This window comes from Chenopodium quinoa, unplaced genomic scaffold (assembly GCF_001683475.1).
Source record: "Chenopodium quinoa cultivar QQ74 unplaced genomic scaffold, ASM168347v1, whole genome shotgun sequence".
Taxonomy (NCBI): domain Eukaryota; kingdom Viridiplantae; phylum Streptophyta; class Magnoliopsida; order Caryophyllales; family Amaranthaceae; genus Chenopodium; species Chenopodium quinoa.
This window is the reverse complement of record NW_018745024.1, coordinates 4373326-4398509: the sequence shown is the minus strand read 5'-3', so window position 1 is coordinate 4398509 and position 25184 is coordinate 4373326. Positions and strand designations below refer to the sequence as shown.

General features: G+C 33.4%; 1 protein-coding gene and 1 non-coding gene across 2 annotated transcripts; one reads left to right on the top strand and one right to left on the bottom strand.

Moving 5' to 3' along the window:
* The first annotated feature begins 535 nt into the window (after positions 1-535).
* Positions 536-5136, top strand: LOC110708346. The gene is made up of 10 exons (XM_021886461.1): positions 536-951; positions 1067-1166; positions 2102-2206; positions 2311-2388; positions 2846-2901; positions 3717-3774; positions 4002-4127; positions 4238-4333; positions 4678-4749; positions 4861-5136. The coding sequence occupies exons 1-10, from the start codon at positions 818-820 to the stop codon at positions 4921-4923; spliced, it is 888 nt and encodes a 295-aa protein (XP_021742153.1). The 5' UTR covers positions 536-817; the 3' UTR covers positions 4924-5136.
* On the bottom strand, positions 543-615 carry TRNAR-CCG. Its single transcript has one exon. It is a non-coding gene; the product is annotated as a tRNA-Arg (tRNA).
* Positions 5137-25184: the final 20048 nt, after the last annotated feature.

Below are 25184 nucleotides of genomic sequence, written 5' to 3'. Positions count from 1 at the left end.
CCCACCGAACCCAGAAATTCGACCCACGACATCCAAGATCCTTCTTCTTTCTTTCTTTCTTTCTCTGTTTCAATTACCCTCCATTTGCAAGAAATCTTCAATCTTTAAAACCCTAGAATTTACCCCCAATTTGATTAGGGATTTGCAAGATCAAGAATGAAATTCCTCAAGAACTCTATAATTTCAGCAACAATTCAATCGATCTTACAATGGGATTTGAAATTCTGAGTTTTAATTTGTACTCGATGGGTTTTGATTTAAATTCTCAGTTTTAATTTGGAATTATGAAGGATGTAGCGTGGCTGGGGGAGGGATGGCCGGAGCGGCGACTGAAAGAGAGGGAAAGGGGAAAAGAGAAGGGAATGGCCGGAAAAGGGAGGTCAGGGCGAAGGGGAGGGAGTGGCCGGAAAAGGGGGCTGCCGGTATCAATGGGGAAGCAAAAGCTTGGATAGGTTGGATTTTTAGAATCAAATTTCCAAAAAAAAAATAAAGAAAATAAAACCTTAATAGTTAATACATTTTGGCCTAATTTTGGATAAAAACGTTCACAGTGGGACTCGAACCCACAATCTCCCGCTCCGGAGGCGAGCGCCTTATCCATTAGGCCATGCGAACGCCTCAATATTCTTATATTCCCCTTTTCATTATTTAAAGAAAAACTCTTCAAAATTCATCTTCAACAAACACAAATTAATGGCTGATTCTTTTCTTCATCACTTCTTCTTCCTCATCTCTTCTCTTTCTACATTTCTATACAATAAACCCTAACTAAACCCCCCCTTTTCTCTCTCCTCTGACCAACATTTCCAGACCAACAATGGCGTTGACCACTCCTAATCTCTTCTCACACTGCCCTAAATTGAACTTCTCCCGCAGAAATTCACTTCCTTTCGCATTTTCTTCATCCACTTTTCGCCCGCCTTATCCTTCTTCTTCATCTTCTTATCTCAGGTAAATTTCTCCCAGTAATTCTCATTAATTTGATGTTTTTCGTTAATTGAATTATTGTTTTGCAAATTTGAATTTGATTGAATGTAATGGGATGAATTGTTTTGATTTTAATCAGGGTTCTTAGAATTGCCCCGAAAAATTATGGAAGAGTTGTTTGTTCTGCTGCTTCTGCTGCTGGAAGTTCGGGTTCCGACGCCGAATTAAATCCTTATGAGGTAATTTCTATTCGTTTATCTATCATTTGAGTTATGATCATATTAAGGAGTATGGATTATTGTTATTTTAATAATATGCTGTCAAGTCGGATATGAACTTGAATTTGATCATTATTGTTCATTGACAAATTTAGCTTGAGGGTAGGTGTTTGTAATTGTATGGTAAAATTAACTAACAATGTGGGTGTAGGATGATAGTGGTTTGTCGAAAAAACTAACTAAATGGGGATATGGGATGATGATGTTCAATGCAAAGAACTGGCGATTTGGTACGATAATCCATAAAAGGAACTGAGTAAGAAGGGTACATGTTGATATCGCGATAAAAAGAAAAAAAAACTAGAGATGTGGATATATGCTTCCATGATAGAAAATGAGTGAGAAGAGGATTTATGATGATAATGGTCCATCAAAAGAACTAGCAAGAGGGATATTTGATCATATGATGATAAAGTGGTCCATTAAAAAAAAAAAAAGAAAAAAAAAACTTAGGAAGATTTGTTTATGATGATAATTGTCCATAAATTAAAATAGCTTGGAGTATGTGATAATAATGGTTCATCAAAAACATTAGTAAGGTATTTGATGATAGTGGTCTTTCCAATGGCAAGAACGAAGTGTGAACAGAATAATCTCTTGTTGAATCTGTTGTGAATCTAGGGATGATTTATTCGATGTCTCTTTGGGTTCAATCTGTAAATATTTGGTAGTGACAGTTAGAAGGGGAAAGGTTTGGTGTTTCATGAACAATTGTCTTAGCCATATGATGAGCCATTGCTTACTTTCTCCTTTTATCAATCCATATACTAAAACCAAATACTTGCTCATGATCCATGCTAGTTTTATGTACTACAAGTACTATTTTGAGAAATTCATTGCGACTTCCAGTCTAGTGGGCATATGTTTTGGTTTCATATTTTTAGGATTTTTTTTAGGTGCTTGGAGTGAGCCCCATTGAAGGATTTGACACAATTAAGACAGCCTATAGTAGAAAACGCAAAGACGCTGAACGGAGAGGTGATGAAGCCACTGCTGCCATGGTAAATATGCATTTTTCTTCTTCTGGATAAATGCTCTTGTCCTAGTTTTCCTGATCTTAGCAAGTGCTTGGTCATATATCTGTAACTAAGTTGTGGCTTTTCAGTTAGAAAGGGCTTACGACAAGATCATGATGGCTCAATTAACTAGGAGGAAGAAAGGGGAGACATTTGGCTCATTTAAGGTACATCTTTCTGATATTATTTTTGTGACCTCTGTCTTTATTTGTTTTTAGTTTTCATTAGCTGATATTGTTATATCTCCTTGGCATGCTGCACATGTTTTATAGCTAGTCGCTTGCTTTCCTGTTTCCGTCATCATAGTTTTTGCGAAGATTTGTTAATCAGTTCCCCATTGAGACTTGGTTAGTATTGTGAGATCAGGTTTTAGAAGGAAGTTAGGTGGTAGATGTGATAGATGTTATCAATGGTACTTAGACTGCTTGATAGTACTTTGTCATTTTCTTTTCCCAATGTCAGAGCTCAGTCATATTTCATGTGTGTTTTGAAGCTAAAAGGAACTTGCTTTATGCTTGAGTTGCTGTTTTATTCTGTAATCCAATTTATATTCCCTTTCTCCTTGATAAGCCTGAGTCTGATGAGTACTTTTAATTAACTGTGGGGTGCTCTTGCAAAATACAGGTTTCAAAGGATATTAAATATGCTGATAAGCAGCCAGTGGTATCATGGGGACCCAGGTTTGTGTTTGCTTCTTTATCTGTCTAGTTTGTTATTGCTTGTGTACTTTTAAACGTTGAGTTCTTGTTTCTTCTTTTATGTTGTTCTTGATGTATTGGATTTAGTCCTTTTACATAGGATAGTTAAATATTTCATCTAAGAGGTGATACCTACATGCTTAATATAATAGTAAAAGTTCAACCAGGGTTTGCTGTAGTGTATTAGAGGATTTGAAGAGAACAGAGAAAATATGGAAATAATTGGTGGATTTCTGGAGAAAATTTGAGATACATAGAAGATTAATGTAATAAGAAAAGCAGAGGAAGGCTGTGCTGATGATCCCTAAAAAGGGTGGTAACAATCATCTTTCAAAAGGCTGATAACTCCCACTCAAAGGATAATTACAACAATTCAGAATGATTCACTCTCACCTAATCTTATTTTTATCCTCTCACCTCATCAATAAACCGAAATCAGACACTCACGGTCTCACCTTAATTAACTTCCATTCATCAAATGGCTCTAGCAGAAGGTTTTGCTGACCCATTTTGCCTCCTTGGTAGCACCTGTTGTAGGGTGATTTGGATGGCTGGGTGATTAGGTGGATTAGTTGACGAAGGGTAAATTTGACGCGGGGTAAATTTTGACGAGGTATAAATTTTGTATAAATTGTAAAGAATGCCCCCCCCCCCTTTTTTTTTTTTCAGACAAGTAAAGAATGGCGATTAGTTGTCGTCTAAATTGACTTTTTTTAGCAAATGGGCTACATTATCATCTCTCCTTGTCTTCTATACCAGTATATCTAACTATGAAATGAACTATGATATGCTTTCAGGTCCAGTAAGTCTGACGTCAAGGATATACGTATCAACATGGCTATATCTGCTGTATTTGTAAGTACTGCTTGACCAGTAGCTTTGTGCTTCCCTGTCTCTTGTTTGGCAATTATTCACATTTTCTTGTCTATGAATAGACACTAGTGGTCAGAACAATGTTGGAAACACGAAATGCTGTTTCTTTGAGTGTCATATGATGAGTATTGTTTTACTTTGAAGCTCTTCTAGTTTTTTGAAAACAAAGTTCATGTACTTCGTACTTATTTAGCTGTATTGATATGCAGATAGCTTGGATTTTCATCAAGCAGAATGCTGAATGGAAGCCAATACAATTTCTGGGTTTTGTTTTTGTGTATCGAATTTTTGAGAAGTTAAAAGCATTTGAACCACCAGTGTCTCCAACGTTCACCGTAAGAACGCTTAGGAGTTTACAGTGCTTATTTTTTAGGGTTCTGTTCTGCACTTCTACTAAGTATTATCTTGAACTTCTGCTAAGTATTGGTACATGACCTGATTGCAGGAAGATGGTGAGGATGATGGACGGGGTCTACGTATGGGGAAACGCCTTCTTCGATCTCTTTGCCTAGTGTTTGGTTGTATTGGTCTTGCTTCCTTGGTATGTAGCCTTTTTTATAGCAACTTATTTTGCTGTCTTTCTAGGTCTGCCATTTAACTTATACTAACAGGTTTCAAGACAGACCTATGTTAGTGTTCAAAGTACTGATTTCCACAAAGACATTATTGTTTTCATTAACAATTTGAACTTGTTATATCAGAAGTACTAGTGTAAATTCATGGTTCCAATTTTTCAAAGCAATTGACAAAATATACAACAGAATTTTGTCATGTTTACCAAGCATAGATTGTTATAACCAGGGCAAATTTAATAGGTTGCGCTTGTATCTCTGCTCCCATTGTACATTTTGTGCTCCTGTTTATCTGATCTACTTCTATTTTTAGGCTTTTACTGGTGTTCTGAATCTGATAGAGTATTCTGGCAATTACATACCTGCTGCCCTTTACAATAGTCAGGTAAATTCTACCTCCTCTTTCTCTTTTCTCTTTTAGCTCATGCTTTGTTGCAGCTGATCTGAATCTTGGAAATTTGTTTAAAATCTTATTCTTACTCTTGTTGTATAACAGGAACTAATTGTCACTTCTTTATCAGCCATCGTTCTCTTCATCCTGGCATCATATTATAGATGATACGGAGTATGAGTTAAATTTTCAGTCTCTTTAAACTTGGTAACAAATTTTGTATTGATTTTAAATGTTATGACTGCCAAATTTTGTCAAACTACACTCACCCTTACCTACTGCTCAATAAGAGTACCTATGTAGTGTAGCTTGTCCATAAATGTAAATTACAGATAATTTCTCTCTTCTCTACCGTATTGTATGCATCAGTTTATTCAATTATGCAACGTCTTTTTTGTGTGCGGTTAGCTGAAGGAAAGTGAAGTACTTCTAGGTTATACTCCATTCTTTCGAGAGTGAAACGTGTGACGACTCCTTGCATCGATCTTTCAGATGATAGCATCCTATTCCTATATACTACCTCCGTTACACATTATATGCAACGATTTGACATAAAGCAGAGAGAAAAAATGTCTAATCGTTGCACATAACATGTAACGGAGGTAGTAGTTATCAACAATATTGACACTGCAATTTCATGTTACAACAAGTATATGCTTAGGGACACTTAGCATTGATGTATTCAACATTATGATGCGTTATATTCATCTCTTTATCTTGATGCGTTATATTCAACAAGAATAAACATTTAAGAATCAATGCATTTTGAACTTTAGACATATTCAACAGTACATCTTATGCGTTATATTCAACTCTTACTATCAAGATGCATTTTGAATTTTAAAATCTTTAACTAGATTGTGGCTCGGGTGATGTCCTAGGTATTGAAATTAGCAAAGTAGCCTATAATGGCTATTTCTGAATTTCCTCACGCAACCATAGCCTTAAGCTTAAACACTTGTATATATTACTATGTATAATTGCTTAATTGGTACTATTAAATATAGAAATATACGAAGGTTAAACATATGAAGTTTTGAGTGATGATACATAGGGCGACATGTAATAGAGGCGCCAGACACATATCGGTGATTTGGCGCGAAATCACAATGTGGGAGCAATAACACATGCCAAATCACATTATGGGAGCAATAACACATGGCGATAGCATGTTATCCCTTTAAGTTTTAATAATATTATTATAGATTTTATACACATAAAATTTATAAAAGTTGATATGTCTTTTAATTATGTGTTGTTCAATTTACCTTTTCACAACCTTAAAGAATCAAGATGCATTTTGAACTTTAAACATTTAACTCTATACATGTAAAATTTATAAAAGCTGATATTAAAAATAAATAAATAAAATTAAATCCAACAAAATTCATATAACTCTTTTCTTTCTTACTTCGTGAATATTAATGAAAATTTATGGTCAAAGTGTAAAGTTTAACCAAAAAATATACAATAACCAAAAAATATACAATAGAAGGACTGAGAGATTATTTCTTTCCATACCTTATTCGAAGTATTATTCTCCTTATTTCCTTTCTATATACAACCTTTTGACTCTAACTGACTAACTCTCTCTTTTACTTTACATTTATACGGTTTAATTTTAATGCATCCATTTATTTTTTCGTAATTTTCTTAAATCACGTATGTGACATATCTATATTGACCAAGTACATATTATGGAGTATAAAATGACAAAGGAGGGTAAGTCGATAGATAAATTAAGTCAACAATTGGGTCATAGAATTTGTAAAAGTTTGTACACAAGCTATATTAGTTTTCCTTAAAACTAAGAGTAGAATTCAAACTCAACTATCAAAATTCTAACTGGTGCGATTTCAAAATCCACTAAAATCGAAAAGAAATCTCTAATCAACTATGTTACCTATCACTCTCTCATAAAACACAATTATCACTTTTTTTTTTTTTTTTTTTTTTTTTTTACGAAAGCCAAGTTTGAACACAATTTTTAGAGGACTATATTCCAACCGCAGCCTTCCCCGTTATTTTCCAAATGAATTGTAGAAGACTACAAGTTATGTGTTAGCACTGAATCACTGATTCTACCCTTCAAAAGTTGTCTTCTACGATAGAGTTTTTCTTCTTCTTTGGAAGGATCTTTTCTTCTTTACAAGTCAGATTTTTTCTTCTAATATCTTTGTGGTGTATTGTTTCATTGGTGAATATGGTGTTGCAAATTTTATCAATTTCTCAAGTAAAATCGGAGGTTTTTCCCCGAGTTTTTAGAGAGTCACGTAGGATTTAACTTTTTAAGCGCGCTATGTAGGATACTAAATTTTAGTAGTAGCCAATTAAATACAAAATTATTAATTTCTTTTAGAATTAAATAATTCAAATGACATGTAAGCAAAATTGACAAATGAGATTTTCCTATTTAAATTATTAAATATAAAATATTATCTTTTGATATCAGGAATTTTATCTGAATATAAAATAAATTTTTAGCACATAAATATATGTATAAAAAAATTATTTTAAAAATTCAAACAAACCGTGCAGGGCTTCATCTAGTTTATATAAAAGAATTTTTTGTTTCATACAATATGATATAAATTTGTTAAATGCAAATATCTTTTGTATCTGTTTTATAATTTTTTATTAAATAAATTACTTTACTATTTAACTATTTTATTTTTTTAAAAAAAAATGTTCAACTCACATTTTGAATTTATCTAATCCAAAAATTTAATAGCAATAAAAGGACATCTTTATCTGAAAGGAGGTCATAACTCATAATCCAAAAATCTGGTCAAGTATTCTCTCTATAGAAACAAAGTAGTCATCTAATTTATTTTCGTAGAAAAAAAAAAAAAAAAAAAAAAAGAGAACAAACATTTTTTTTTTTTTTGGAGGAAAGAGAAGAAACATCTTTTAAACTAATGTTAGTTCAATATTGGTTTTTTTTTTTTTTAAAAAGGAATAGTTCAATATTGAATTTGTTTACTTTATCTTGCTCTTTCACGTTAGGTAGTGTGATGTTGTGCCTTATTAAGCTCATGTCTCAGTTCACAAAATAATGTGTTTGTATCAAAATATAAAAATAAAAATAAAAACAATTAAAAAAAAAGTATTGGATTTTCTATTGTTAAGTGATGTCATATATTCGAGCATATCTATTCAACTTATCTTATTTTAAGGGTTTAATACATATTTGATTTTGCTTATATGAATGTAACCGTTTAGCATGCCATAATTTTTTTTTGGGTTTTTCTACACAACACTCCTAAGCTATTCACTTTTCTAAACTGTGCCCACCCATTTTTAAAATTCCACACTGTAACCCTAAGGTACCTATAGTGTGTACGATGTAACCCCCCCCCACTAATACTAAAGTTAATACCGTTAACTTTTGTTACAAAATCTGTTAAAAAAAAAAACTCCCTCCTGTAAAACCACCCATGCACCACCAACCTTTCCCTCCTCCAACCCCACCCACCCAACGAACCACCCACCGGACTTCACCCAAGCCACCGCACCCACCCTATGAACCGCACACAGCAGTGGCGGATCCAGAAATTGTACCTAGGAGGTTCGAACTTCATCAAACACCCGATATCCGAATGCACAGATGTAAATCGGATATTCAAGTATAAAATAGAGTGTTCAAATAAATACTAATACAAAAGTACACAACAAAATAAATGCAAATTTCAATAAAATTGCAAAATAAAATGATTCGATACAATATTACATAACTTCAATTAAATGTCAAAATACAATACATAAAAAAGATGCAAATTACAAAGCATTCTTTGAGTTTTCATACTTTGAAAACGTTCCAATACATCATTGTCACTAACGTTAGCAAAAAGATCTCTTTCAAGAAATGTGACTAAACTATCATTCATTAGTTGATCACCCATACTATTTCTCAACTTGTTCTTCACATAAGTCATCGAAGAAAACACCCTATTCACACTTGCAGTTGCCACCGGAAGGATTAATACTAATCGAACAAGCAAATAAACCATTTTGTACGAACAATGCTTATTTGTTTCAACTAGCATCATAGAAAGCTCATTATCCTTCAAGTTCTTGAACCTCTCATCTTTCCGCATGTCATCAATAAAAAAAAAAAAAAAAAAAATCAAGTTCATGACGAACGCTGTGATTATCATATCATTACTTGGAAGTGGGAAACTTTTTCGGGTAAAACTCGGCAAGTCTCATCAACTTTTTCTTATCAAATGCAGCAAATGAATTGATAGGATTCAAGCAAGCTATACAAACAAGCAACTCCATATTTGACTCATCAAATCTATTATTAAGCTCTTGAAGTTGTAAATCGATAACACTTAAAAACATCTCAATTCAAAAGCGATGAAGATTTTGAACTTTAGCAAAGAAGTGCTAAGTACACAAGAAAGGGAACGAAATTTACAGGGAAAAAAAGAGGAGAAAATTATAAAAAAAAAAATTATAAAAAAAGCCCTAAAAGTTGCATCCTAGCAGAGTTGAACCCACGACCTATTGTCCAACTTTAGGCTTACTTATCCAACTGAGCTCGCGCCTAATATGTTATACGTTTGTATCAAATATTTTATATATACTTTTTCTATTTTTTTAAAAAAATAAAATTCCTATATTTTTTTTCCGGATCTAACGGGGTTCAGTTGAACCCCCGTTGGATCCGCCCCTAGCACCCACCCTGCGAACCACACCCATCACAACGCACCGCCTAAACAACAACAAAAATTCGTCGCCGATTCGACCACCAGATGATGCTTGAACCCTAAATGACGAAAAACTCCAATCCTTTACTCTTTCACCCTCAAATTGGCCGGGATCGACCATTGAAACCCCAAATGGTCGATTTGGTTGTTTAAAGGGTGAGGGAAAAGAGGGTGGTTTTGCGCGGTAGTGGTTGGGCTTGATATAACACCTTAGAAATTTCTTTCTTTTAAAATATTTGTTTTGCCCTATTTAACACTTTAAATAGGAATATCTAAGACATTACCGTCACCATGAAAACGACTAAGGCAATTATCAAAGAAACACATCAGAAGACTAATTTCAAAACCATTCAAAACAAATCAACTTGAAAAGTCAATCAACGAAAGTAAAGTCAAACCAAAGTCAAACGAAGTAAAATAAAATCAACCTACAACTTGAAAACATTATAGGCCCTTATTAAAACCAAACCAACTTCAAAAATTTTGCTTTAGTCATACATAATAATAATATCATAAATAATTAAAGCATTAAACACATCATATACTTATAGAAACTAGCATGATTCGCTCTTCACTCATGCCCATTCATGAATATGCTTCATCACCTGAAAAGCCTCTCTTTACTTGTTTCCACTACTCTCCATTAAAAATGGGTCATCATAGAGCCAGGATAAAGACTACGCCAACAAACACGCAAAACACACAATCAGCAAAGCTGAGTACATAAGCGTAATTAACACACTAACATGCAATTACCTATCAACACACAACTTACCTTGTTGCACCTGTTTTTCAAACATACAACATTCAACAAAACTTCTCACTAGACAACTACATAATTTATTTAGCGTTGATTACGCATCGAACAGGTTTCCCCACTAACCTCGCCCAGGTTACTGACACGGGAGCTAACCATGCCAACATTAATAATTAACCACTCGTTAGTGACACAATTCCTGCGCATAATAATAATAATAAAAGGAATGTACAATGTCATGTACTCCATTAGAAGTTATAATAAAAAAAAAGTCACATAACTCCCACCATATGTTCATATTCAAGGTTTATACGTTCCAAGAGTTTTGGTGCGTAATCTCTTTCACTTTACGTTATTTACAGATTATTAAATTAGAATTAGTGATGACTCTCAAACCATAATTATTCAATCAACAATAATTATTCAAACAACCTAACTTACCAATTTAATTCTTGAATAATTAGTGACCACATAATATTTAATGTTGAACCCTTTTTAATTCTACCTTGGTGTCAATGACACCTTAAATGCTTAAAGCGCCACAAATCCTATCCATCGGTGTTTAAAACACCTTAAGTGCAATAAGACACCAACATATAATTTATTACTCGTGTACTTAGACACTTACATAGTTCATTTCCCATGCTTAAAGCATCAATAAAAATTAAATGAACCATAATAAAATTTTCTTTTAATATTCCAAACCAAATTAAACATTTAGTTTAATTAAACATGCTCTCTATCATGCCATAAATAAAAGTTTGGTTTATAAACAATATTCCAAACTATAATTTTCCATCCATTAATCCATCACAAATAAATCATGCTCATAATTCAATCACCAATAGCATCTAAATCATAATTTCCATTCCAAATTTAGCATGATACTTCTTGTAATCAATTAAACACATTTAGCATGCTACTACATCAATAAAATTATGCTAAGTACGCGAACGTACCTTGTATATGATCTTAAAATCGCCACGACTAATAGAAATCACTCACTTCAAAATCTTTTACAATTTAAAATCATAGAAGAGTATTAAAATCCTCTTTACACAAATTTTCAGCAATATATACTATTATAAACACCACATAATTTAATTAAAATAAGCTGAAATTATATTTAAAACATCATACTTTAATCCCAGTTATTGGGGTAATTGAAATTCCTTAAAGACACTACTACAAAAATGGTCAAAGAGACCCAAACTAAGAGATTCGTTAACTACATAAGTGGTCTCTGTGAAAAGAGAGACCCGTTATCTTCATTAACAGGTCTCTCAAAACATCATAAAGACCCGTCATTTAAGATAACTGGTCTCAAGGTATAAAGAGAGACCCGTCTTTTTAAATAACAGGTCTCTTGATTTTTAATTTTTTTAATTATAGAAATTAGAGAGACTTGTCATCATAATGGACGGGTCTCCTTAAATCCCCAAAATCGTGCGCGTGGTGTGGCAATTCAAAACCCTAACCCTTTTTTAAATAATTCTTTTCACTCTCTCATTCTTCTCACTCCGCCTCTCATCTCTTTCTACTCCGTATGAGTACTCATCTCTTTGTCCTTCCTCCTTTAACCTCTTATCATTCTCAACCTAATTTTAATTTCCTTCAAGTTTTTCTCAATTTCAAGAAGTGATCTTCACTACGGTATGTAAAATTTCAAGATCTACTGTCAAGGCAAGTTTGCAACATTTTTTTTCCCCGTTTTAAGGTGTTATAGATCTTCATTTTTTCGTTGTCTTTAATGAAAATCTGACTATCTTATAATTGATTATAATTTTTGTTTTTTAAATTTTTTTTGATACAATTCTTCATTAGTTATGATAATAGATTTTTCATTTAGTTTTATTCCCTTTTTCTTTTACGTTTTTTTTTTAAAAAAAAATTCCCTTACTTAGATCTTCTCTAGTGTTATTCTGTAGATCTAGTTTAGTTGATTTTTCGGTCACATTTTTTTGTATTATTGTTTTATTCAGATTTGATATATTGATGTATTTCTTTTATTTTCATTTTCAATATCTTTTTTGTAGTTCTTCAGATTTTAGTTCTAGAATTTTTTTTTTCATTTTTAAAATTCATCTTTTTAGTTTTCCTGTCAATTCATTTTTTAGATCGTTTTTGAAATTGTTTAAAATTATTTTTATTTCATTTTTATTTTTTCTTATTGTTTTTTTTACTTTTTTTGGTTATGTTTTCGTAATTTTCTTTGTTTTGATTTTTTTTTTAATTTTTAATTATGTTGGTATAATTTTTCTGATTTATTTTATTGGAGACTAATTTTTGTTTGGTTATACTGTGTGTATATTTGTGGTTATAGGTACAAATTTCTACAAGTTATCATCTAGAAGATCTTTGATTCTTTGGAACCGGAAGTTATCATTTACAATAGGCGGTCTTAGTTTTCTCAATCTAGAGATCGCCTCTAGTCAAGCAGTCTCTTTGCCAAAGAGACCGCTTAGCTAGAGTCCGCCTCTAAGGCAGTCTCTTTTGCTAATTTGGACGGGTCTCTTTGGCTGATTTGTAGTAGTGAGAAACTTGATTTTTAATGCACTACTAAAAATTCCAGCATTATATTTTAATGAAAACTTGTTGTAATTAAGCCTTAAAACACTTTAATCAAAGGTCTAAACCATTATATATCATAATCATTCAATAATTCATAATTCAAGAACCTTAAAACACTTTAATCAAAGTTTTAAAGTCGCACGCCTCAAGAAGCTTCCTATAACAGAAGTTATAGGCGTTTGAATCCAAGCGATGCAGTCAGCCACCCAGGGGATGTTGCTGCGCCCCTGTCCCGCGACCACTCGACACCAGTCGCAACTACTGCCAGCCTGTGGCCACCAGCCTGCGCCCGCAGGTTCTGGCGAGCAGCCAAAGCAACCCATGAGGTGCTCGTGTTGTCGACTTCGCTTGCGATTTTATGCCACGTCATCTTTTATCATCTAATAATAATTCAACTTATGTAATCTTTATTTTCTTATTTCTTTTCTTTATTTATTTTTAGATTATAATTTAGGAAGTTTATAAATACTTCAAGGGATTATTATTTTTGAGGAGGCCGTTTTAACGTTCGTCTTCTCAAGCCCTAGTTTTTCATGGACAACTCCATGGATTTGTCTTTATTTTGTTACTTTAATTCATTGAGGTAATTTTATTTCTTTACTTTAATTATGTTTTTTTTTCCTTAGATTTAGTTTTTATTATTTATTTCATGATTAAATAGTTTATTTCTAGGGTTTGGGAATCCATGTTTATTCTATGAATCTTGATTGATATTATTGATATTTTGATTATTCATTTCTCTAATTGATAGTGTTTTATTGTTAATTTTGCAACCTGATCAATTGTTTTGATTAATTATTGTTATTAAGAGTTTGAGTCGAAAGATCTTACTTTTAGAGGCTTACCTACAATTAGCAATTCTAATTATGTTAGCGACCGAAATACATATGTTGAATTGAGAGCGTTAAGACCTGACCGTAGGCTTAGCAATTGCTCTAGATAATTGATTGATTGAATTGTTATTGATATTTGATAGATTTAGAACTATAAACATGGTGAACCATAACCCTAGGTCTTTTTATTAATTGTTTTATTTCTATTTTAATTTAGACTACTTTCTTATCCCAATTTCGTGACATAGTTTAGTTTCTCCAATTTCTTAGAAGTTACAATTGAATAGCCATCTCCCTGTGGATTCGACTCTACTTACCCTACTACATTGTTAGTTGGTTTTGTTAGGAATTTATCTTTGACAGGTGTACAACAACCTATCAAAAACCATATAAAATAAAAAATGTAAGACAATTGGCGCGGCAATGGGATTTATAGGGGTGGCAGCGGTGTGAGGAAGGAAGAGGAAAGAAAGAAAGAAAGAGAAAAGGAGCAGGAAGCGTAGAGAAAGAACAGAGAAACAAAAGGAGGAGGAGAGAGAAAGAGAAGAAAGAGAAGGAGGACTGGAGGAGGAGAAAGGAAGAGAAGAGAAGCAGGGGGCGTAAGAGAGAGGAAGATAAGGGGGGCGAAGGAGAGAGAATAGAGAAGAAGAAGGAGGAGGAAAGAACAGAGAGAGAGGGGCGGGGTTGGTTTAGGGTTTTAAGAGGGGTGGGTTTTTTTTTAGGAAAATTTGCAAATTGCAGCCATTTAAAGTTTGTATTTTGCAAATTACAGCCATTTAAAAATAAAATTGCAAATTGCAGCCCAAAAGTTAATATAAATTGTAAATTGCAGCCCGATTCAACTTTTTTATCGGTTCACAAGTTGAAAAATCTTCGATTAAGGTTTTAGGGGCAATTTTAGCCCTTGAGGGTCCGAATTGAGCTCGGAATTAGCAAAAAAATAACGCAAGTATCTCGTTTTGCGTAACAAAAATGTATCGATTTGTGGGAAACTGTAAATATGAGACACTTACGTTATTTTTTCTGATTCCGAGCTAAATTCGGGTCCCTAAGGTCTAAAATGACCCCCTAAAACCTTAACCGAAAATTTTTCAACTTGTAAACCGATGAAAATATTGAATTGGGCTGCAATTTACAATTTATGCGAACTTTTGGGCTGCAATTTGCAAAAAAAAATTTAAATGGCTGCAATTTGCAAAATACGAACTTTAAATGGCTGCAATTTGCAAATTTTCCTTTTTTTTTTATATATATATTATTATTTCCAACGGAATATTCCGTCGGAAAGCCCATTTATTCCAACGGAATTATATTCCGTTGTAAATTTTCGACGGATTATTAAAATCCGTCGGAAATAACAGACGGAATAAAAATCCGTCGGAATTTTCACTGTTTTCGACAGAATTTCACGTCCGTCGAAAATCAGCTTATTTCTAGTACTGCACCTTAACCACCAAAACCGGCCGACCAGTCCTCTACTCCCCATCTGACCTACCCCGACCCTAAAAACCACCAACTCAACCCACGAAAACCACACCAACTCCAGCCCCGAGCCACCACTGCAGCTCCTCCACAACCCCTGCTACAACTCGCAAACAACACCAATAATACCTCCAGCAGCCCGCACCGCACCGACCACCAAATACTTCAGTTGTCGCATTTCAACCAAAGCACCGATTTACAAAAGTAGCCACGCAATTTCCGGCCACCAAACTAGCCCAAAAAGAGAGCAGTGCACAAATGTCGAGGTGTTCAAGGTTGAAAAAAGTTGGGATGGCTGGGTAGGTGGTTTTGAGGATCGGGGGTGGCCGGCCGACCATTTTCGGAGGTAAAGGAGGGTGGCCGGCCATTTTCGATGAGGTTAAGGGGTGGGTTAGGGTTTTCAGTGAGGTTAGGGTGGGGAGAGGATGGTTGGGAAAATTGTTATTTTATTTTTATTTGTTTAATAAATGTATAAGAAAATTTGTACCAATCACGTACTGACACATGTTATGATATCTTGTTATAACAGGTTGCTAACTTAGTGTTGACCGGTTGGGACTATTAGAGGCAAACAGATAACATAGTTAGGATTATTTAAAAAAACCTTAATTGAGATTATTAGAAGTAAATTGCTCAAAGTTGGAATTATTAAAGTGTATTTTTCCTTTAAATTAAGTTAACAATAATAATAATAAAAAAAAAAAAAACTATTGCCTCTCCTCTTGCCTGATCCTCTCTATCTTCTAGGATTTCTCCAATTTCTTAGTCGTTTAGGCGAAGAAATTAGACTATTTCCGGCCCTTTTGCCTTAATTTTCTTTAGTTTTGCTATTTAATATCAATAAATCTCCACGAGCTGAGTAATGTAGTGAAAATTACATAGTACACCAGGGTGTACCATGAGCATGGTACACCCGAGTAAAAGTAGCAGCATAAGATTAGTTATGTGAAATATACGCTCCTTAAGTTAAGGAGGATTAAAAATAAATAAAAAATAAAAAAAAAGCAGCACAAAATTAGTTATGTGAAATATTATCTAAATTTATAATCCTCCATATTTCAGTATTTTGAATTTTTTTTAGCTAGAGAAATAGAAAAATGGTTGTGCATTCAAAATTTCATCATGATTCCGATTGTTGTTATGTTGATGGTTATGCGAATGGTGTGATTGAAAATGAAGGTGAATTTGAGGATATGTTAAACAAAGGAGAAGGTAATTTGGATAAAATTTCATATTTAATAATTTTCACATTAACTATATTATTTTGGATTTTAAAAAGAGTATTTTTGCATTATTATCATCGAATTCATTATTTAATTTTAATTTTGATGTTTGATGAATTTGTATGTTGAATTTGAGAACAATGTGTCAAAGGTTGAAGACGATGTTCTTTGAATTGTGATGAATGTTCTTTAATCATTTCTTTAATTGATCCATGCTCATTTTTTTTTATTTTTTTTTATTTTAATAGAATATGTTCTTTAAGTATGATCAATATGTTCTTTGGATCGTAACTATATGTTCTTTACCTTACAAATTATGTTCTTTAAGATATGTAAATTAAAAATGTTCATTGGATCTCAATGATACAAATAATGTTTTTTTACTTGAATTAATATGCTTTTCAAAGTTCATGTCCACTTGCTTTTAAACTTATATTATTTTGGGAAATCATGTTTTATCCTATATGTTCTTTTTTTTTGTAGGCATTGAGTGCGTAACACAAATTTCTATTCTATCAAATGTCAGTTTTAAATTTTCCTCAAAAAAAAAAATGTCATTTTAAAATTAACTAGCCTTCTGACCCGTGCAATGCACGGGATGTTTATAAGGGATACAATAGTAACTTTTGTTTTATAATATGTTTTAATTGGAAAATGAATAGTTTATAAAGGAGAAGAAGGGGTGATAACTGAATATAATTGTAGAGATATTAAGTTTGGGGAAAATAAATCAAATAACATTCATATATATATATATATTTTTTTTTTGAAGGGAACATTCATACATGTATTGGATTAAAGCTATTTCTTTTTTAAAATAATAAGAAAGGGGATTAATTAATGAAGGGAGGTGACATGTGGCATTGGTGAGAAATAAATTTTAATTACATGTGGCATGATGGGGATGATGGTTTGTGTTTTTAAATACAAAGGGCCTGTTCCGATTGACTAAACTCAGCTGAACTGAACTGAACTAAACTGAACCGAGCTGAACTGAACAAAACTGAACTGAACCGAGCTGAACTGAACTGAACTGAACTGAGCTGAACTGAACTGAACTGAACTTATTAGTGATTTTTAACTACGGATTAGTGATCTTTGATTATTTATTGATTATTTATTGATATTTATTACTATACATATGTGTATATACAAATGTACATATTAAAATATTTACAAAAAATATACTATATAATTATAATTATAAAATGTATGGAAACTATATTATAAAATGTATGGAAAATATATTAAAAACTTGAAACCTCTAATTTTCTCAATGAGATTAACATTAGAAATATGTTTCAAAAAAATAGAACCATTTGAACAATTAATTGTATCAATATTATTATTGTTATTATTATTATTATTATTATTAATTATTGATAATTTTTATTATTATTTATTGATTATTATTATTAGTATTATTATAGTATTATTATTATTATTATTGTTATTATTATTATTATTATTTATTGATGATTATTATTATTTATTGATTATTATTGTTAGTATTATTATTATTATTTCAATTATTATTGTTATTATTATTATTATTATTATTGTTATTATTATTATTATTATTATTATTATTATTATTATATGCTATTTATTATTATTATTTTTGTTGTTGTTGTCGTTGTAATAAGATCTTAAAAGAATGAAATTTGGCTTTATATCATTAGCAATATCATTAGACATAAATTAAGAGCTGAGCTGAACTGAACTGAACTGAACTGAATTGAACTGAACTGAGCTGAACTGAACTGAACTGAACTGAACTGAACTGAACTGAACTGAACTGAACTGAACTGAACTGAATTGAGCTGAACTGAACTGAACTGAATTTCAACGGAACAGAACAGGCCCTAAGTATAGATTGTTACCATCATTTGTTATTATTATAAAATTAATTTTAAATATTATTTATTAGTACTATTTTTTTATTTAATACGAATTACCAAGTACTAATAGTGTATGTTTTTTGGTTGAAATCAGGATCATGAAGATTGATAGATGATGGCAATATTCTTTTGGTCTTCCTCTATTGATGATTTATTTTCGGATCAAGAACATAAATGATATTAATTAATAAAGAACATGATAATATTATGCAATGAACATTATGTGAAACTATCCAGCTTGACTCAAAGTCAAAATTCAGAGAACATTTCATAATAAATAATAAACATTATTTGACAATAAAAGTACATTACAATTATAATCGAAGAACATGGATAGTTACAATATTTTATCAAAAAAATCTAATAAAGATCTATATATAATAATAAACATTTCAAAACAACATAGTGTTAATAGTTATACTTCCTAATAGAATATATGACAAATAAATATAAATACATTATATTGTTTTTGGTTAAAGAACATATAATTAATCAAATAATGAACATGATAAGAAATACACATGACTATCATTAAAATGAATATCATAAGAAATTTGTTTGGTGAAAAATATGAACGATTTGTTAGGGGTGTTTTATTCTAAATAATCAAAATGAAATAAAATATTTCGGAACATGAAATTTTGAAAATTTAAATGAATTTTTGAATTTTGATTTGTGAAAATCTTGAAAATAATTTTTTTAAAAAATCTTGAAAATGATTTTTGGTAAAGTGAATAGTTTGTTATGATATGACACTTAATTTGGGATAGAAATCTTTGACAGTTATTTTTACTAAAATAGATGCCTCGAGAAATTTGCGTGTACATTACAAATGAGTTTTGTGTTCATTTTATCATCCATGTTCTTACTCTTAACTATAATGTACTTTCGCATATTTTTTTTTTACTGGGTGTACCATGCGCTCATGATATACCCGGGTGTACAGATCAAGAATTAGTAGTGTAGATATTCATTCGCATCCCTATGGTGGAGTGTCTCCCCGTGGTGGAGTCGTTATTTTTTGTTAGTTTTATTGTTGTTTTTTAGGGTTTTTATGTGTGTTAGGTTTATTAAAAAGTTAATCATCTTTTGCCCTATTATCTTTTCGTCGGTAAAGAGTTGTCCGAGATCGCAACGGTTATCAAATCTTCAATATTCAAGTGAATCAGATGAAAATTATCATTACAGCTACAACAAATCGTTAGACCGTCTCTTCGTAAAGGTTGTATATTCCAGCGATGTGTGCGAGAGATGTACCACAGTACAAGCCTACAAGGTCTATTCAACAATCGTTCCTTTGATAAGAGAAACCCTTAATTGATTCAATTTTATATATTTGTTGATTTAATTAGATTTTATTTATAAAGTCGTATGACTTTTGATTAATGAATTGATTTCTTAAAAAAAAAAAAACTTACAAATGATTTTTTTTTAAAAAAGCCAAGTTAAATTATGACTAATGAACAAGATACACGTAGTCATGGAATCATCGTAGAGTGACGATTATTTAACAGTCAAAGGCAACTTTAGTATTTAAGATCAAACACAACTACACAAGTTTGGTCCATGCAGAAATCATCAATGAAATATAAAAAATCAAAAATAAAAAACAATAGAGACTCGGAAATTTGATAAAAATATAAAATAAATAAAAACTGATTATCCCTAACTTATAAAAAGTAGAAAATTACTCTTATGAATAGTGTAATGCCAATTATATTCTTATGAATAGTGTAATGCCAATTATACTCTTATAAATAGTGTAATGTCAATTATACCCTTCAAAATGTGTATTTACATACATACCCTCATTAATATGTACAAACTACTTTTAATGATTAGTGTTTAGACAACTATACTATACCCTCTAAAATATTTATTTACTTTTATGCTTTCATTAATGTTAATTATCTTGAACATTTATACTACCCACATAGTTGTTTATATATTTTCTCTTATAGTTAATTTAACTAAATTTGTGATTTTAAAGCCAAACCAAAAAAAACCTTTTAGATATGGCTAGCTATGACGCGCGCATCACTCGCGTTAGCTGCCCTAGTCCAAATAAAAGAGTAAAAATTACAAATAATAATATAATCTTTGGCCCGTTTTTTTAATAATACAACCTTTAGATTATTTTATAATATTACAACCGGGGTGTTTATTTTTAACAGGAAAAAAACCGGTTGGTAACATGTTGTTATAAGTTAATGGGACATGTGTTGCTTTATCATTTGTTGAGGTTTTTTTTTTATTTATTTGTTTTATTATTATTTTTTAACTTTTCTTTCTCCTTCACTATATCAATGGTGGTCAACCACCACCACACCACCTACACATTCCAACCCTTATAGCCACTACAAAACCACCAAAGCACCCCATCAACTCACCCTTTCCCTTTCCTAGACCGTTGCTCCCACCAAAAACCTCCCCTAAGCAACACGAAACTGATCGACCCCCTTCCCAACCACCACAAAACCCACCTTAATCTCGCCGAAACCCACCACAAAACCCACCTTAATCTCGCCGAAACCTACCACGAAACCCCATAGCCACCGAAACCCACATTAATCTCGTCGGAACCCACCACGAAACACCGTAGCCACTGAAACTCGCTCTAATCCCACCAAAATCTACCACGAAACCTCGCAACCGCTACCAAAACCCATGCTAATCCCACAGAAATCCAACCGAAATCCGGCAGCCACCGTTAAACCCACCTAAACATCGCGATACCTACCCCTTTCCTTTCCTAGACCGCTGAACCCACCGAAACATTACGACACCTACCCCTTCCCCTTCCCTTGTCTGAAAAGTGCCCCTTCCCTTTCCCCTGTTTCGAAAACCAACCCCAGTAAACCATAGGATTGTGGTGGTGTTCGCCTCGGGGTGGTGGCTTGCGTGTCTGGGGAAATGGGGTCGGTCATGTAATTCGCTAGATAGGGACTGGTCGGCGCCGTCGCTTCAGGTTGAGATGATTTGTTCGCTAGTGTAGGGAATAGTTTCAAGCCTTTAAAAATCCCACTAGCTTGAACCCCACTGTGATCATACACTAAAGTACGGTGGCGTCCAAAAGGGAAGAAGATAGAGCAAAAGAGTCGCCAACAAGTTTTTAAGGAACTTGTAAACCGTTCACGAGGTGAAGGTTACACCCCTTAACGATCCAAGAGATCGTCAACTCCATAAGGTCATGAACCAAATAAGGGTTCGGGGATGATGGTACAAATCCAACCTAAAAGAGATTGAACCTACCCTAATAATAGGCCTTTACTTTATTCTGATCGTATTCATGTGCGCTTTCTAACTAACATACAATCAATAGGATTAACCCTAAACCTGTTTAATCTATGTTGGTTGAATATTAATGCACAAATAAACTATTATTGGCGATCACTTTGATTTATAATCACAATTAACCTAACAAGATTATTAATTATCTTATTAAGCGCGATTGCAAATACCAATTCCCTTTAAACATGCATAAAAGGTGATCAAGCAATAAAATAAATATCAAGCAACATAATAAATAATCAACATCATTAATAATAATCAATGATAATCATAAATATTAGGAAGAGTATAAGAAACATCATACTTTTAATCATACTTAATATTAAAAATACCCTAGACATGATACTAGGAATCAAAATAACAATCTAAGCATGATATCTACATCATAATATCAATTAAACCATTAAAGTACTTACTTGGATGCCTCGTACCTCTTTCTAATAACAAAATACACACGTTAGTAACTTCAAGGAAAAATAATAAACAAAACAATTAAATTAAATAATTGAAAGAGAGATTTGGGACCAAACCCTCAGAAATTAAAACCTTTCACGTCTAGGGCGAAGGCAACTTCGAAGGCAACTTCGAATATGGCTAGGTGTTTCATATCAAAGACATTGGAACACTTACCCTTTTGTACACTTTTATTTATTTATTTATTTTTTTCTTTTGCTATCTTTTGAATTTACTCAAGCTTTCTTTAGAATTGCATAAGTTGCACGCCATCCCATCCCAAGGTTAGGTAGATGTAGGTTGAAAAAAGAAGGGTATATCGTTAGACGAGGCTCAAAGTGGTTTATGAAGAAAGGATGTAAATTAGAAAGGCGAAAGGAGATATGATGTGGCTACAAGGGGTGCCTCAAATCATTGGTATACCTTGTGCTTAGCTCGACATGGATTTTTTTTTTTTTTTTTTGAATGCAATGTAATGAAATGATCATATGCAAGGAATTAAATGCTCATTTTATTAAGGGAAAAAGGAAAATTCTACAAAATTAATCTAAAGGAAAAGAAAAGGTGCCTATGCTAGACTTATTGGGGAAAGAAAAGATGAAAAAGAAATAGAAAAAGAGGCCATGAAATCTTGTCGTTGAAGCCCGCCTCTTGTCTTGTGTTGTTTGCTTTATCATCACTCGCTCTTCTTGTTAACGGGAGGCATGGGAAGCTTGTTATTATCAATCAAATGTTGGATAACCTCCTTTAGCTTCCAACAACTCTTAGTAGTATGACCCCTACCTTGATGGTACTTGCAGTGTTCGTCTGGATTCCAACTAGGCAATCTCTTTTCAGGTGCGGGATCTTGAATAGGTCCAATGGGAGTAATGAGTCCTTTGGCATGGAGTCGATCGAAGGCAGTATCGTAGCTCATCCCAATGGGGGTGAAGTCTTTCCTTAGTTGCTTCTTAGATCCTAGGTTATCCATGGCTAAAACTTCACTGAGACCAAAGGTACTAACATTGTTACTAGAGTGGGCGTTTTCGGAAGAAGAAGGATTGTCATTCTTCTTTCCTTTCCAGCCACCGTGGTTGCTATTATTAGTAGCTTTTTGCTTTGCGAGGTCATCTTCGATTTCAATTCCGATGTCATAAACGGCCTTGAAAGTATTCAAATTGTGTTGATATTTTAGGTGCTTCGAATACTTTTCTTGGAGATTCTTGATAAACATCCTCACAGATTCCTTTTCGGTGGGGACCTCAATTATCTTGGCGGAAGTTTCCCTCCACTTATTAAAGAAAGAAGTAAAACCTTCATTCTTCTTTTGTCTTAGCATCTCAAGTTGTCTATGATCGGTTTCAACTTGGATATTGCACTTGTACCTATCAACGAAAGCGTTTGCTATCGATTCCCAGGTAGAGGTTTTCTCCTTGTCAAGGGAGAAGAACCATTGTTGGCATACGGTTTCAAGAGATAGTGGGAAAAGAGAGGGGAAAACCTTCTTATCGATACTTAATGATCATTATAGTTTCAAAAGCTCTTGGACGGAAGTAAGGGTTATCTGTTGCCTTGAATTTAGAGATGTCAATGGCGTTGAACTTATGCGGAAGAAGTTCTTTGTCCAACGAGACCCCTTGCGAACTCATGCCTTGAAATTTATAGTCACTAGATAGCTTGCTTAGACTCTCTTGCATGAGATCCATCCGTTGTTGCTTCACGGGATCATCGACCTTAAGTGTGAGGAGCTTTAGTGTTTCAGTCATGGTAACCAATTGGTTCCTAAGCTCATTGACTTCTTCTTGAGTTGCCATTATCTTCTTAGCCTTCCTCTTTTGACGAATCGGTTTATCAAAAAGCGAGACTTGAATAAAGAGGTTGTCCTTAATTAATCGCCCTTCTCTCCTCGACCAAGTACTGTGGAAAAGGAATTTGGGGATACTTATTGTTAATTATTTGACTCAAACTTTATTCAACATGCAATGGATGGAGGAGGTGAAGAAAGATGGAAGAATGTGAAGAAAGATTTAGATGGAGGGATATGAAGAATTAGGAGTAGAATGTACCCCAACTCAAATGACGGAAAAGACCGACTTATGCATGAACCTAAGACATGGCCATGGTGATGTGTACTCAAAGTGTGTGCTAAGACTAGTGAGTGTAGGTGACATGTTAAGACTCGTGTCATGACCATGTGGCTAGACTATGTGACCAAGACTCGATTAATGACCTGACAAGGTGTTATTGACAGCGGAAATAACCGAATTAATTAGCAAACTGGTTAATTAGACATTAGGTGATGACTCGACAAATAATCCGAACTGTCGGCCAAGCGACAGGACTGGCGTCACAATATGGTGATTGGCGCCAGACTTTTTAGTAAATGTCTGGCGCTACACACCATACGGTGGCGCTACAGCTCAGATTTTGGCACCAATATTGGAGCCTCGGTCTGGGACTGTTTTCGGTATTATTAGTCAAATGGGGTATGCCTAAAGTCGTACTAGGTCGATTCCGATTAAAAGAAGAAAAAAACTTTATTGACTCAAATCAATTAATTAATTAATTAGGCAAAGTTCTTAAAGCCATTAATTTTAATCTCAACACAAATCAACAAACGGTTAAGAGGAGCATAGGATATATATGCACAACAAATAATGCACAATTAGTCAAGTAAGCACAATATGATGCAATGAGTTCGCAACCTAACCATGGCTCTAGTTCTCTAAAGTTCGGAATATGGTTTAGTCAAATAGGGTCCATGGTTAATTGTCCAGATGCGCCGCGTAGAAGCCTAACCGTGAAGGGTTAACGCGTGTGGATAGAACACCGCGAGTTTTTAGAAAAAAAACTCGCTTCCATGGTTTGGTTAATTCAACCTCTCAGATGTACCCTTTGTTGCCAGGAGCGTTCAATCGGGTAGATAGAGCATGAATTCCCAGAGGGTTATGTCCATATGTAGAACACATATGGGTTTCAGAAAAGTGAGAAAAAATTCAATCAGGAAGTAGGATCGAGCAAACAATACGAAAAACCGGTCAAAATTAGAACGCATATTTCTGGCTCGGTATTGAGGGAAATTGGCGCCAGCAAACAGAGACTGGCGCCAACTTTTAACTGTAGCGCCTGGCGCCAATAATGGCGTCTGGCGCTACGGCAAAAAGTGTGGCGCCAAGCTCTGGCCCCTGACGCTACTTCCCACATGCCTCAGCAGCTTTCTGTGCTCA

Coding starts and splice junctions, on each gene's coding strand:
- LOC110708346 (XM_021886461.1), top strand. CDS start 818: ATGGCGTTGACCACTCCTAATCTCTTCTCACACTGCCCTAAATTGAAC. Junction 2,389..2,845: donor AGACATTTGGCTCATTTAAG/GTACATCTTTCT, acceptor TGCAAAATACAG/GTTTCAAAGGATATTAAATA. Junction 4,750..4,860: donor CTGCCCTTTACAATAGTCAG/GTAAATTCTACC, acceptor GTTGTATAACAG/GAACTAATTGTCACTTCTTT.